The following is a 15,115-nucleotide window of genomic DNA, read 5'->3' on the forward strand; positions in this document are numbered from 1 at the left end:
ACTTTAAAAAACTTAAAAACTTTGATTAGTGCAATGACCAGCCACAATTAGAGAAGACCAGGTAATGAAGCATACTATTCACCACCTCACAGAGATAATGGGCTTAAAATACAGAATGATGCCTGGCAAATTTGGGAATTTGTTTTTGCTTGGATATGTATATTTGTTTCAAACGTTTTGTTTTTCTCCTTATTTCAATTTGAGGAAGATGGGAGGTAGAGATAATGTTTACTGGAAAAAAAATGTTAAAAATTTTTAAAGAAAAAAAAAGATTGGTTTGAAGTATCAGTCATGAAGGGAGCTCCATGCCATAGTCCAGTTTACTAACCATGTATAGATAGAACCTGCCAAGGAAATTATACCCAGTATATCTCTATTTCTCCAGTAATTTAGAGCTATTATATCCAAGAGACTGGGAAGAAATTTAAATAAAAACAAAATCTATATTATATATTATGTTATGCTACGGAAATTTGATGTTTAAAATTAATGAATTTCTCTTTTACATGTAACACACTAGGCTGACCTACGTATTAGGCAGTTGGAACAGAACTGTTTCAAAAGTAAAATTGTAATAGGAGAAATGGAAGGAAAAAAGCATTAACAGGATTTCAGTAGAGTGTATAAAAGCAGTACTGTAGAGAACTGTTAGATATAGAGAGATGAGTTCACATATGGGTGAATAATAATTAGAGACAGAGGAAAATGGAATGTCTGAATCAGAGAGGGAAGTGGAATTTGAGAAGGTTTCCTTTTGGCAGCTATTAAGTCTCACTTCTACATAGTTATGTACACAAAGGAGATCTCTCCGTGTAACATGTGAATAAGAGATGGGATTTTCCCTATTGGACAGGCTTTTAAATTTAGCTTTTATTTATTACCATTTCCCTTTCCAGAAAATGATTCAGTGTTAAGATTTTTCAAGTGTCCCACCCCTTCCTTCATCTGACAATCATGTTTCACATTTCTGTTTTCTAGATTAATATGTTGTATATGTACATATACATATATATTTGTTTTTAATCTCAGTCAGTTGCTTTTAGTCACTGAAACTTTATCTAGCTTCATATTTTTAAGAAAATGGATAAGCTACATGAAAACAGTTATATCCCATTTATTTCACATATTTTTTCTTTTTACTAAAGGCCAACCTTCTCAGAAGCTTCACCACCACAACTGCTTTTTTCTTTTTTAAATCTAGCTTTCATGCTTCCATTCACAAACACTTTATTTGCTCTCTGATTTCTTTCTGCTCATTTCATTCTTCCATCTATCCATTTACTCATAACATAAATATTTACTGAGGCCTATTTGTGCTGGCTGCTTTGGGGGATACAAAGATGAGTAAGACATAGTTCCTGCCATCAAAGTTTACAGTGTCTAATAGGGAGGATGAGATAGTCACACAAATAACTATAATGCAAGTTAGAATGTAATAAGTACCACAAGAGAAAGAAAAACAATTTCTTTCCTTTGGAAAAATGTTTTGTTGATGTTTTTGTTGTTTTTGCATCAAAGGTGTTCCCCACAGCCACTCCCACTCCCCAGACTGAACTGTTCCTTGGGACAAAGAAAAAGAACAGATTATCTTACAATCTGTACAATATTTTGGCCCATTTCTCTCTCTCTCTCTCTCTCTCTCTCTCTCTCTCTCTCTCTCTCTCTCTCTCTCTCTCTCTCTCTCTCTCTCTCTCTCTCTCTCTCTCCCCCCCTCTCCTCCTCCTCCTCCTCCTCCTCCTCCTCCTCCTCCCAGCACTTCCCTTCCCTTTGTCATGAGTGGCCAGATGTAAAACAAAATGTTTGAGAGTTCAGAAGAGAGAGAGATCTCTTCTGGCTTAGGGGATCAGGAAAGGCTTCATGGGGCTTCAGTATCTGGGTTGGATTTTGAAGGATTAGGATTTTAACACTGAGAAACTGGGAAGAGGATATTATAGGAATAAGGAGTTATATGATGCCCTGCTTTTCTTCACTGATAGATATAGGGAAAGGGTAACAAAGGATTTACTCTTACCATTATTGTATCCACAGTTTTTTTTTAAAATCAATTTGTATCAAAGTAAAACTAAGCGTCTGTATCTTGAGATGCATTGACAGCTGTAATTACACCATATGCTTTTTCTCACAAATAAATTTCCTTGGTTTGACAAAGAAGGGAGATCTGTGGTGCCATCAAACTCTAATTCTAAGGAGAGGGTATTGCTTTTATGTGTGGGTGGGAAGAAACTATAGTATATGCTTTTGTAATGAAAGAAGACATGCTGTGCTTTGTGACAAGATTCTGGTTTATGTGCCAGCCTAGAGCTATATACAACGCTATATCCAAAAGAATGGTAATCCAGGCTGATACCATGTTTTCTAAATGACTATATCCTTGCCAAATATAATCTGAAAATCAGCACAAAGTCTTTTTTTATTAGTTTCTAAAATTGTTTCTACTATTTCCCACATTTACTAATGTCATAATGAAGATATATTTATCTGACTGAAGGGAATATCCTTCCTGAAAATTATGGTTTTAATACTGTGGGTCATAATTGCATTTTTTATTAAACTTGCCAAAATTTTTTTTTTGTTTTTGTGTTTGTGTCTTGTGAGTCTGTGCTTTAATTTATGTTTATCATTTTCCTTCCCTTTGGGAAACTAGTGACAGGAAAGAAGCAAAAACAAAAAACCCATTGGTAAGCAGTTAAGGAAGGAACTTTCAATCATAAGCTCATCTAGCAGGCCCTACCGAGAATATTGCAAGAGTAGACTTGCCCAGCCTAAGTTCCCAAGCAAACTTATTTGTCATTCTAATGATAAAGATAGAAGCTAGGTGCTGTCATAGGTTCCCAGCCCTTTTCAGAATATTTTCATTAAGCTCCAACATTTATTAGCTTCCACATTATTTTTATTAGAGTGTCTCTTTTCTGTTGCTAAGCTTTATAATATTTTTACATTTTTAAATGAATTTAAAAGTACTACATACTTTTAAATTCTTTGTAATCATTGATTTTTCTCAATTATCTTTTCAACAAAGTCTCAAAGAAAGGGCTTCATTCCTTCCTAGTCAACAGTTTGTGATGCAGTCACTATTTTTTAAAGAGTAACCCAGTTTAAATAATTTCCTGTTGCTTCAGTACTTGAAAGAGCCATGATTGTGGCCAAGTTGTCACACAGTGATACAGATCACAACCCCTCTGCATCCTTCATCTAGGTGGCTTAATGAGTCCCTATGGCCAACAATATATTAACTTGGTAGTCTTTGCAAATCTAGATAAAATAGTTCTTCCCTTACTTGAAGTCTTTCCAGGGTTTCCAAAGTTTATACTCCATTGGCATAGCCTTTTTTTGTCACCTCTGTGTCATGGTGAGGCTTTAGGATTTTAGCAGGGACTGGTCTAGATAAGTACATATAAATTACCAAGCCTATATATATGTAGACTGATATTTTTCTGTTTTGTCCCTATACTGCATTTGTTGTTCAGTCATTTTCAGTCCCGTCTAATTCTGTGACCCCATTTGGAATTTTCTTGGCAGAGATATTGGAGTGGTTTTCCATTTCCTTGTCTAGCTCATTTTACAGATCAAACTGAGAAAAACAGGGTTAAGTGACTTGCCCAGGGTCACACAGCTAGTAAGTGTCTGAGGCCAGATTTGAACTCAGCAAGATAAGTCTTTCTGGGTCCAGGCACTGCACTCTATCCACTGTGCCACCTAACTGCCCCCATAACACATTACATAATTGTTGTTGTTGTTTTTTAACTAATTGATTGTCCCTTACAGAAATGTTATGATTTAGCAATGAATGAATGAATGCCAGGAAGAATGAAAGGATACTGCTTCAACAAATGTTTATGCCTTTCAAGTGTCTAAAGATTAATTGGGTACCTTCTTTTTCTCTGTTAGCAATTTTCCTGCATTTAGATTGTATTGCCTAATTTTAAACTGATAGTTTCTTCTATTTTATGAAATGATACTTGCTACTGGAGTGTGAGCCATTTTCTTTTTCCCCCACATTCTGGAGCTTCTCTAACTGACAAAGGGACCTGACCCCAAATTCCTCTCCCCATAAGTTCTGTAGCTGAATTCTATTAAATGATGGACTCCATAGGGAATAATTCCTATTTATTTAGTGATCTTCCTTAGTGTTTTACTCATCTCCTACCCAACATTCATCCTACATTCAATAGGCCTACATGCATTAAGTCTTGGTGCAACACAGAGGAATTCAGTCCTCATCTTCAGTGACTTTTCTCAAACAATTATCCTTTGGTTTAGTTGTGTGGCATAACCTGGTCAGATCTGTCCTAAAAACCTAGAGTCAGAAACTATGACTTGTTTCCTGGAAGCTGGGTATTTATACCTTTTTGGACAAAAGTGTTATTTGAATACAAAACTTTTTTTTTTTGCCATATATATAATGGAGAAGGTGTGATTTTTTCCCCTTGCTAGGATATATCTTCCTTATATCACCATACACAAAGATTTATCTGTTTGTAAAATTTTCCTTGGGCAGATCTCTTTTCTGGGGGCTTAGGGAAAATCAACCAATGAATCAATCAGTAGTCATTCATTAAACACTTACTATGTGCCAGCTATTGTGCTAAGTCCTGAGGATACAAAAAAGAAAAAAAGGGAAAAAAAGGCAGAAAACAGTCCCTGCCCTCAAAGAGCTTATATTCTAATTATATTCTAGCTTATATTTTATATTGTAGTGGGCTGAGACTGTATGTAAAAAAAATGTATGTGTTTATGTGTATGTGTGTATACTTATGTGTATGTATATATAAGTATCTAGATACAAGATAAGCACAGAGTAGATGGAAGTTAGAGAGAAAAACATTATCAGAATTTTAGAGCCCCTAAGGAGTTTGGAAAGCTAGTTTAATCTCATCATTTTGTAGACTTTAAAAATTGAGATACAGGAAGATCTAATGATTTCTCCCTTGCACTCAACTGTTTTTTTCTCCTTTACTATCAGCTGTAATATTTCGTTAAATCCAAAGGCACAGATGTTCATGATTTGAATTTCCTCATTTTGATTGATCATTGTTTTTGCTAAAGTGATATTGTTACATAAAAGAAGACTTGGGTAGAATTTACCATTAACTAATTTCCATTTTCAAATAATGATATTCATAAATTCTAAACTTGATACTTTCACTTGCCTTTTATTTCTGCCTATAGTTTTTAAATTAATTATTTTAGTTGAAGGTATTAAAGTCTAAGAGCTCTTTATCTTCTACATAACTGTCAAGGAACGAATGTTATTAGTTTCAACCATCTTTGTATTTCAATAAAATCTTTTTTTTACTTGTATTTTGTAGAATATTCTGTAGTCTTGGATATAGTTGTTGCTAACTTTGTTGGTGTAAACTAATTCTTTGCACATCACAGTATTTATAGACTACCTCCTGCTATGTCTTGTTCTAAACTTCATTAGAAACATAATTGTAAAGGGGATCATTTTCTTTTTTCATTCTTAGTAGTCATAATGTTTCTAATAGACCAGACTCTAATTAAGTGAACTAATTCCTTGTGTTGAAGTATATGAAAGCAATTTTCTCTCTCCCTTTTAACAGATCCATCCTGTTAAGAATGATTTTCTACCATGTAAATTTTGTTATTGATATATTTTGTTTTTATATTCCTTTAATTTCTGAATCTTTTCCTTCTCTTTCTCCTGTCTAGCAAGTCATCCCTTGTAACAAAAAATATCAAATAGAAGGGAAAAAGCAGTTCAGTAAAACTAATCAATACATCAATTCTGACATAAAGTCAGTATATACAATATTCCATCATCTTTTTTCCCTTTCTTATAAAGGACTTTCAAGATTTGTTTTTCCAGGAATGGGAATTTAGCTATCAAGTAGAAAATAGCACAGCTTTTCAATATATGGTCCTGTATTGCATTCACTTTCTATTTTCTCAACTGGGCTTACAGTTTGTATTGATCATCCATACAGAAGTGGGAACATTGAAGGAATGGAATAGTAGTATCTCAGTTTCATTTCCTCTTTATCTCAGTCACTGCTCAGTATTAAAATGCTAAACTAGCTTATAACATGATCCTTGATCTATTCTTGGAAGTCATCCTGAATTTTGACTCAACTGCTGAATCAGTACTGGACACTGTTTATGCAGCTGTTTATTCCAGCACTGTTGTAGGAATGCTGGATACCTTTTATAGCAGTCAAATGTGATTAATAATCTCCTCAGCTTCTATGCTACATAACTCTAAGTATGCAGGTTTAAAACCAACTATAAATATTCGGTATCCATCAGTTGTTGGTGATGTTGATATATTACACACATTTGGAGAAAGGAACGTGGTTGTTGTTTTTTTTTTAATTTTGGCAGGATCATGATGCAAGGCAATCATTTTATTTTTTTTTTCTAAAAGAATAAAGGGCACTTTTTTCAGAATGTGAATAATGCAGAAGTATGTTTTGTGTGACTTCATATATATAGTGGGCATTGATGGGGAAAGGGGTGGAGGGAAAGAGAGAATTTGGAACTTAATAAAATTAAAATTTGGAAAATAAAGAATAATAGAAAAATAAAGAAAATAAGAATTTGGAACTAAATCAAGTAAAATTTTAATTTAATTAAAAAAAGAATAAAGTGGTCAAGTAATAGACTGCATGGGCAGTTTGGAGTACAACATGATATTGCCCTCTCTGGTTATAGAATTTATCTTATAGAGACTCTTTTTCTCTTAACTCAGATTTAACACTTTTCTACTAAAAGTAAACAATGTGGTGGTGCTGGCATTTTTCAGTATCAAAATATTCACCCTTCTTTCCATTAAGGTTGACAAGCTTGCAATGGAGTTGGAACAGAGCCGTAATCTGCACTGTACTATAATACACATTGACATGGATGCTTTTTATGCAGCTGTAGAAATGAGAGATAATCCAGAGCTGAGAGATAAACCCATTGCAGTAGGTTCAATGAGTATGTTGGTAAGTAAAGATGAAAAACAAAAAAAAATGTTAGAGCAAAGTAAAGGAAACTTCCTATAGGTGTATGACATAAGTTCTAATTTTTTCCATTCCAAATAACAGCTAAGTACCAATTAATATAACAGATCCTGTGAAGTGGTAGTATGTATTTAAGTTCACACTATTTGAAATAATAATTATGTAGTTATGGTAATTGGTACCAGCCCATTGGAAATAGGCAGCATGAATTTGAATAATGTAACCATTCCACTGCATTCATTAATTGCACCAATCAGGACCTGGCTACTTTTTTTCTGGCAAAATATTTCAAATAAGAAGAGATTTGAAGAAGGGAAAGGAACTCTCTGTTCTTGATTTCTAACTACTAAAATCATTATGAAATATTGTGTCCTTCAGAATTTACTTTTAGTTTGTTTGAAATGAGTGAGTGCTACATGTAACCTTGATTGACCAAAAAAGTGCATTTAACCCACATTCCCATGAGTCAGGGAATGGCTAAAAAAGGTACAGTTTATGAATGTGGTAGAATACTATTATTTTGTAAGAAATGGTGAGGGGGGGCAGCTAAGTAGCGAAGTGGATAGAGCACCAGCCCTGAAGTCAGGAGGACCTGAGTTCAAATTCAGCCTCAGATAAAACACTTGACACTTACTAGCTGTGTGACCTTGGGCAAGTCACTTAACCCCAATTGCCTTAAAAAAAATTGTGAAGAATGGTTTTAGAAGAACCTGGGAAGATTTGAATAAAGTGATGAAGAGTAAAGTGAGCAGAATTAGAAAAACAATTTATGCTATAATAACAATGTTGAAAAGATAATTGATTTTGAAAGATGGTCACTTTGATCAACCCAATGACTAACTACAATTCCAGTGACTCATGATGAAAGATATATCTATCTCCACACAGAGAACTGAGGGACTTAGAGTATAAATTAAAGCATATTTTCTTCTATTTATTTCTTTTTGGGGGGGGGAGGAACAAGGCTAATGAGGAAATTTGTTTTGCATGTCTATACATATTTGTAATGGGTTCTTTTTTCCTTTTTTCTTTTTGTCATCTCAATTGGTAGAGAAGGAGAGGGCAGAGGGAGAGATTTTGGAACTGAAAATAAAACAAAATTGGATTTTAAAAAATACCCCTCAGAATAAACTAAGAGACTGAAGAGGAGACCCAAACCCACTACACAAGAATAATAAAAATCAACTCAATAGAAAGCTAGGTGCCAATATGATTTAGAAAAAAACTACAATGCAACTAAAACTATTAAAGTATAAAAAGCGATTCAGTTGGAGAGAGATCCTGAAAATCATTTGTCTGGAGAGTTTTTTCACTTTCCAAGGTCAAATTGCTTATCATTAAGAGAGCTTAAACTAGATCTGACTCATAGAATGGTACCGTATTTCACCACATAATCGTCACAGATTTTATGCCAAGTTTTGGAAAAAGTGGTGGGGTGCAACCATTATGTGAAACTTTTTAAAAAATTGTGCCAGTATTACTTAAAAATCATTTATTACTGAACTGTATTGTTAGCAGATAAACTGTGTGGTTTAGCTAGCACAGGGAGATGCAAGTCTTACCATATCACCTAACTTACTCATGGCAGCTTCACCTGCCCACAGCTCCCCTTGTGCCTACCTCTCTTTGTTGGGTTGAGTAACAATACCATTAGTACTGTAACGCTCTAAAACCATGCAAGTCAGTTTTCAGAAATTTACTGACAATGCTTACGTGGCTCGCAATGCAGGAGAGATAAAAGGGTATCCATATACCACTGGTGAATACACTGATGCTCTTTGAAGTGGCATGATGTACACAGCTATACCACGTAACGACTGTGATAGAAGGTTATAAACTGATTTTTGGACTAAAAAAAAACAGGTGTGATGATTATGTGGTGAAATATGGTATATGTGTATGCATTTTGCAATCTGCATCAGAGGGAGGACCCATACTGGGAGTTCCCACACCAATGAAATCATGGTGTCTTGATATATTATTTGTAAATCAAAATGGTTCTGAATTCCTAAAATGACTCCTAAACACAAGATGACTTTTGAACTTTCAGATAACATTTTTTTATTCTCTTTCTTTTGTTATTACTGTTTTATGTTATCTTCTCTATAGAATATTAGTACTTTGAATTCTGGGACTGTTTCATTATTTATTGATTGATTGATTTTTGTTTTTGCTTTGGCAATCAGGGTTAAGTGACTTGCCCAGGGTCACACACTAGTAAGTGTCATGTGTCTAAGGCCAGATTTGAATTCAGGTCCTCCTGACTCCAAGGCCAGAACTGTATCCACTGTGCCACCTAGCTTCCCCTGGGACCGTTTCATTTTTACGTTTGTTCCCCAACCCCTGGCATACAGTAGATACTTAATTCTTTTTTTTTCTTTTTGGTGAAGCAATCAGGATTAAGTTACTTGCCCAAGGTCACACAGCTAGTAAGTGTCAAGTGTCTGAGGCTGGATTTGAACTCAGGTCCTCCTGATTCCAAGGCCAAAGCTCTATCTGCTGAAACATCTAGCTGTCCCGTTACTTAATTCTTGTTGAACGATTTTTTAAAAGAAAGATATCCCGAAATTCTCAAATGAATAAATGACACATTTAAAGAAATTAAGCAAAAATTAACACTGACAAGAAAATCAGAAGACCAGATAAACAAATCACAGAATTTAGAATTAGAAGGGCAGCCATCCTCAGCATCTGTCTTTTCCAACCCATAACTGAAAGAAATCCCCACTATAACATATCTAACAAGTGATCACCCAAACCTCTGCCTAAAGACCACCTAAAGAAGGGGAAGCCACCATTTCTTCAGAAGGGGAGTCACATTTCCCAGGTCTTACAGTAGCCAAGAGACATAGTTGATCTGCACCAGTTGACCTTAATCAATTTGGTGCTCCATACCTGTCTGGATAGCAACTCTCTATAAGCCATTTTTATTCCATCATTTCCATTACAAAAGTTGTTCTCCATAGTAGAAAGAAAAGCCAAATGATAATTGAGCAACTCATGCTTCTCTTGGCTATCAATGATTGTCCCATCCACCCCTAGCTGCAGTCCTTTCCCATATGTTCTTCCTTTTTCTTCCAATATAGCTCTAATTTTAAAAAAAGACTAACTCCAAAACAATTTTTATCATTTAAGAAGAACTTAAAGAAAGTGTAGGAAAAAATTTAAGCTGGAATCAAAAAGCCAAGAGGAAATAGTGAAGAAAGTTAATAATATGGAGAATATAATACAAAAGCTCAGATAAAAATTCTGTTGAATCAGCTGACGGCAGGCTTCATACAGAAGAGCAGAACTGCATATCATCATCATAAGGAAGAGCTCGCATTTATATAGTGCTTTAAGATGTGCAAAGCACTTTACAAAGGGCCTGGCATGTATGGCAGCATGGCGGCATGAAGAGTTGGGCACAAACCAAACAAGTCAACAACAGATTCTCGTGTTCTCTTCACTGCAGCCCTGGGAAGTAGATGTTATTATTTTCATTTTAAAGATGAGGGAGCTGAGGCAGACAAAGGTTAAGTGGTTTATCTGGGGCCACATAGCTATTAAGTGTCTAAAGCCAGATTTGAACTGTGTCTTCCTGAGTCCAGGTTAAGCACTCTATCCCCTGCAAAACCTAGCATCTAGAAATATGGGTTCAAAAAGAAAAAATCACCAGATTATATAAAGAATCAGAAAATTTTCAGATTTAAGTGACAGATCTCAAGGATCAATCATGTAGCAATCTCAATATTCCTAACATTCCAGTAATTTTAGATAAACAAAAGAAATTAAACGCTGTATTCTAGAAAATAATTTTTAAATACCCAGGAGTGACCAAAAGAATCCATAATATGTAAACAAAATGCATATGGTCAATTTCAATTCAACAGATATTATTAAGTGCTTACTCTTAGGCCATGTGTTAGTCCTGAGAGCCTAAAAACAGAAATTTAATAGTTCCTACCCTCTAGAAGCTCACGTTTTACTGGATAAGGGAAAGGGTGTATGATATGTATTGTTGTTGTTCAGCCGTGTCCAACTCTTTGTGATTCCATTTGAGGTTTTCTTGGCAAAGATACTGGAGTGGTTTGCCATTTCCTTCTCCAGCTCATTTTACAGATGAGGAAACTGAGGCAAATAGGATGAAATGACTTGCTCAAGGTCACATAGCTAGTAAGTGTCTGAGGCTGGATTTGAATGTAGGTAGATGAATCTTCCGGACTCCAGGCCTGATATTCTATCCACTGGGCCACCTAGCTGCCCCAACAACATGTATACAAGTAAATAAGTAGTAAATACATATAAATTAACATACAGAAGGATGAGAGTGCTAATAACTGAGGTGAAGGCATAGAAATCAGGAAAGGCCTATTGTGGATATTCTGGAAAATAAAAAGTGGTCCTTTGAAGGAAGCTAGGGTTTTTTCTAGTCGGGGATGAAAGAGGGTTACAATCCAGACTTAGAAGATTATTTGTGCAAATCTATAGAGATGAGGAGGGAATGTTGTATATGGGGAGCAGCTAGTAGGCCAGTTTAAGTAGAACAGATGGTGAGTGAAGGGAAATAACATGAAATAAAACTGGAAAGGTAAATAGGAACTAAATTGTGGAAGGCTGTAAATGCCAGCCTGAGTAGTTTATATTTTATCCTAGAGACATTAGGAAGTCACTGAAGATTCTTGAGTAGACAAACCTGGCCAGATCTTTGTTTTGACAATATCAGTTTTGCACATATGCCAAGCGTGGATTGGAGAAGGGAAGACAGTGGAAGCAAGGAGGCCAGTTAGGCTATTGTAATAACTTAGATGAGAGGCAGAGGCAGTATAAGTGGAGGAGAGGGAACAGGTGCAAGAGAAGTTGTAGATGCAAGATCCACAGCCTAGAACATTTGATCAGATATGGGAACTAAGGGAAAGGGAAAAGTCAGTGATTATGATTCCAAGGTTGTTAACCTGGTTGAAAACTTGGTGATGCCACCAACAAAAATGTTTGGAGAAGGGAAAATAAAATGAGTTCTGTTTTGGATGTATTAAGTTTGAGATGGCTATGGAATGTTCAGAAGAGAGAGAGAAAGAGAAAAAGAGAGAGAGAGAAGAAGAAGTAGAGAGGAAGACTATGAGCCAGATACTGAAGTGCCTGAGAAAGGAGAAGGAATAACCTGAAAGCCAGTAGAAGACTATGACAAGGAGTTGGACTGGGTAATGAAGATGGAATGAACCCAAAAAAGAGGTTATTGGATTGAGCAAAGGGATAGTCTGTAGGTGTGAATGAGGTTTTAAGAGTATGTTTACTCTTCTTCCTGGTCTAGAACTTGGAGGCCAAGGAGAAAGGCATAGTTGATGCTGGTGGAGAGAGTAGCCAAAGATAACATTGTCTTCTGGGAAAAGCCAGGTTTCAAGAAAATGGAAAAAAATGTAAAGATAAAATCCAAGATAATTTAGTTTAACAATATAGGAAGAATCAGAGGCTACAGTGAAGTGGGAGAACAAAGGAGGGTGAGAACTGTGGAGAGGTAAGGCCAAAGTGGATAGGAAGGGTAGTGTCTAAGTGATTGCTCCTTGGTACTTCAACAGACATTTTCTTTGAAGTACAGGGATAAGAAGACTACATGATGGGAATTTGTCTGCAATAGGATGTGGAATGACCTGTTGATAAGTGTCACCCACCTGCTGAGGTTCTGTAATGACTCAGCATGGAATCAGTGTGAGCCCTCACTGACTCAGACTCCCAGAAGATGACTATCTCATATGATTTTCAGACCTAATGACTAAGAGAGAATAAGGCAATGATTAGGCTTCTGGGGGTTAGGATGAACTTCACCTGGAGCCTTGTCCCAGGCAATAGCCTACAAACATTCTAGGCTTGATTCCATTACTGGCTTGATATTTATTCTCCCTTACCCCATCCACCAAACTACTTTAGGTGCCCTAGTCTTGGGATTTGAAATGACTTAGAGTCCTCTTTGGAGCAGGTGTTCTGATGCGTCTCATACCCAGAGATAGTTCTAAAGTGACTTGGACTTTTTCAGAGGTTCTTGACTGGGGTCCCTAGGCCACTAAAGGTACTATGGATAGATTTTAGGGAGCCTGTGATCTTGGATGGAAAAAAATGCATCTTTATTTCAACATAATTGATTTCCTTTGCAATGCTATGTATTTTATTTAATGCATTTAAAAATATTCTGAGAAGGAGTCCATAGGCTTTACTAGACTGTCAGCAGGGTCTGTGACAGAGAAAAAAAGGTTAAGAATCCCTGAGAGAATTCCCTTTGCTCTGACATCCAGAGGCTAAGGCCTAGATTCAACTTCCTAGATACATTATAATTAAACTACAAAATTACAATAATAAGGAAAGAAATATTCCAATTTGCTAGAAGAAAAGATATATATTTACCAAGGAACAGTAGCCAGGAAAACAGTAAACTTTTTAAGGAAAACAAGGGACAATGGGAAAAAAAAATTGGAATTCAGCATAGACAAAATTAAGAAGCCTGAGCCATAAACCATTGACACTAGAGAAACATTTAGACTTTAAAAAGTTTGCAGAGACTTATGTAAAGTGTCTCTCCAGAGTCTTTGAAGAAGTTAGTCTCTCTGCCAAAAAAAAATTATTTAAAACAATTCACACTTCTCAAATCAGGATAAACTAAATTTGAGCGCCTTCTGAATATTATATTGGTTAAATCTATCTAAATGTTTCGAGGGGGTATTTTAGAAAAATAAGAAAAATGAAACAAAGGAGAAAATCCTATACTTCCCCTAAATCACCAACCAACACTTTGAAAAACATGTCAGATGTCATTAAGAATATTTAACATTGTGGAAGTATTCAAGGATAGCCATGAAATTGTTTTAAAATCCATTATACATACGTACATATGTGTATGTGCCCTTTTGGAAAACACTCTCCCACTCTACCAAAAGGAATTGTTTATTATTTGTAGATATAACATATGCTGAATATTTGTTTTCTGGAAAATACAGTGTATTTCTTGGTGTGGTGTAGAAATTGGCTTCTAATTTAATGAGATTTAGATCATCAGTTCTTTAAACTCATTCAAATAGGATTCTACTAGTATGATAAGTGACTCCAAAACACCAAGGCTGAATACCTTAATTACTTTATGCTTTCACTTGGTACAGAAGAGTCCTGCTGTAAGGAACTTAGTGGAAGTTTCAGAATTATAACCTAAACCTTGTTATTCAGTGCTGTTAAAAATTCAGTTCTGGGACAGTATAAATACAGGAGTTCCTATCAGCATGTCTTTCTGTTCTTCTGTATGTTTAGCTGTCATAGCAACCCCATCAAAATCATTTTGTGCTTGCTTGCATGAACCACTTTGTGTCCTTCTAATGTGTCCTGTTTGTTCCAATTTCTCTCCCACATGGCCCCCTTCCACTGACTTGAGCACAGTGCTGCTGTGAGCACTACAAAGACAAAAGGTTGTCAGTAGAAAAATATGGTAATTGATGGCAATTTGGTCTTATTATTACAGCCTTGTTAATGAGATGTGATCTAAGGGCAGTCATCTGGAGTCAGGAAAAGAACAATTTCTGCTTTTGTTCAATTCAGATTTGCATTTCTTTGATTCTTTGTTGAGACTGCAAACATAGTCCGTATTTATGATAGTGGGTTTTGTCGTGAATATTTTCATCTTCTTTGGGGATGCCAGTTTGTTTCAGGTAGACTGTTAGCTTCCAGGTGGTTCTCCCTCTTGTGCCAAACACCTTTCCCAAGTCTTCTCCCTGGCCTCCGTTCAAAATTTTACCTACTAGCAGAGATATACCCCCACTTTCACAGCAATAATTGCTTCTTGGAAAAAACAACACTAAGAGATGATGATATATAGGACAATTAGGTTCTGTACATTCTTACATTTGTAGTGGGCATACAGAAGTTTACCTGAGGACAGGCATAAATAAAGACCTAGTATGTTAAGACAAAAATTTTCTGGCAGGCAACTCAATGTAAGCTTATTTGTTCCTCACCAAATTCCAGTAAGATTTCCTGTATCCCAGACCTTGGGTTCAGATTATTAACTGTGAACAAGCATCTCCACTTTCCAAATTGTCATGAATGACTAGTAGAGTAGATCTCAACATTTTCAAATGTGAAGATTACTTTTAAAAAATCTTTAAATGAAAGGTTTTTAAAAAAAATTTTAACTT

General features: G+C 35.7%; 1 protein-coding gene across 3 annotated transcripts in view; it reads left to right on the forward strand.

Moving 5' to 3' along the window:
• POLK (DNA polymerase kappa) overlaps nucleotides 1–15,115 on the forward strand; it is a 96,215-nt gene that overhangs the window by 49,253 nt on the left and 31,847 nt on the right. For 2 of the 3 annotated variants that reach the window (XM_020998432.2, XM_020998434.2), the window contains exon 5: nucleotides 6,795–6,947. The exons of the other annotated variant lie outside the window; for it this stretch is intronic. In XM_020998432.2, the coding sequence (XP_020854091.1) occupies nucleotides 6,795–6,947 (153 nt within the window). The remainder of the gene's footprint in view (nucleotides 1–6,794; nucleotides 6,948–15,115) is intronic. 3 annotated transcript variants of the gene reach the window in all.

This window comes from Phascolarctos cinereus, unplaced genomic scaffold (assembly GCF_003287225.1).
Source record: "Phascolarctos cinereus isolate Bilbo 61053 unplaced genomic scaffold, phaCin_HiC Scaffold_4;HRSCAF=312, whole genome shotgun sequence".
Taxonomy (NCBI): Eukaryota; Metazoa; Chordata; class Mammalia; order Diprotodontia; family Phascolarctidae; genus Phascolarctos; species Phascolarctos cinereus.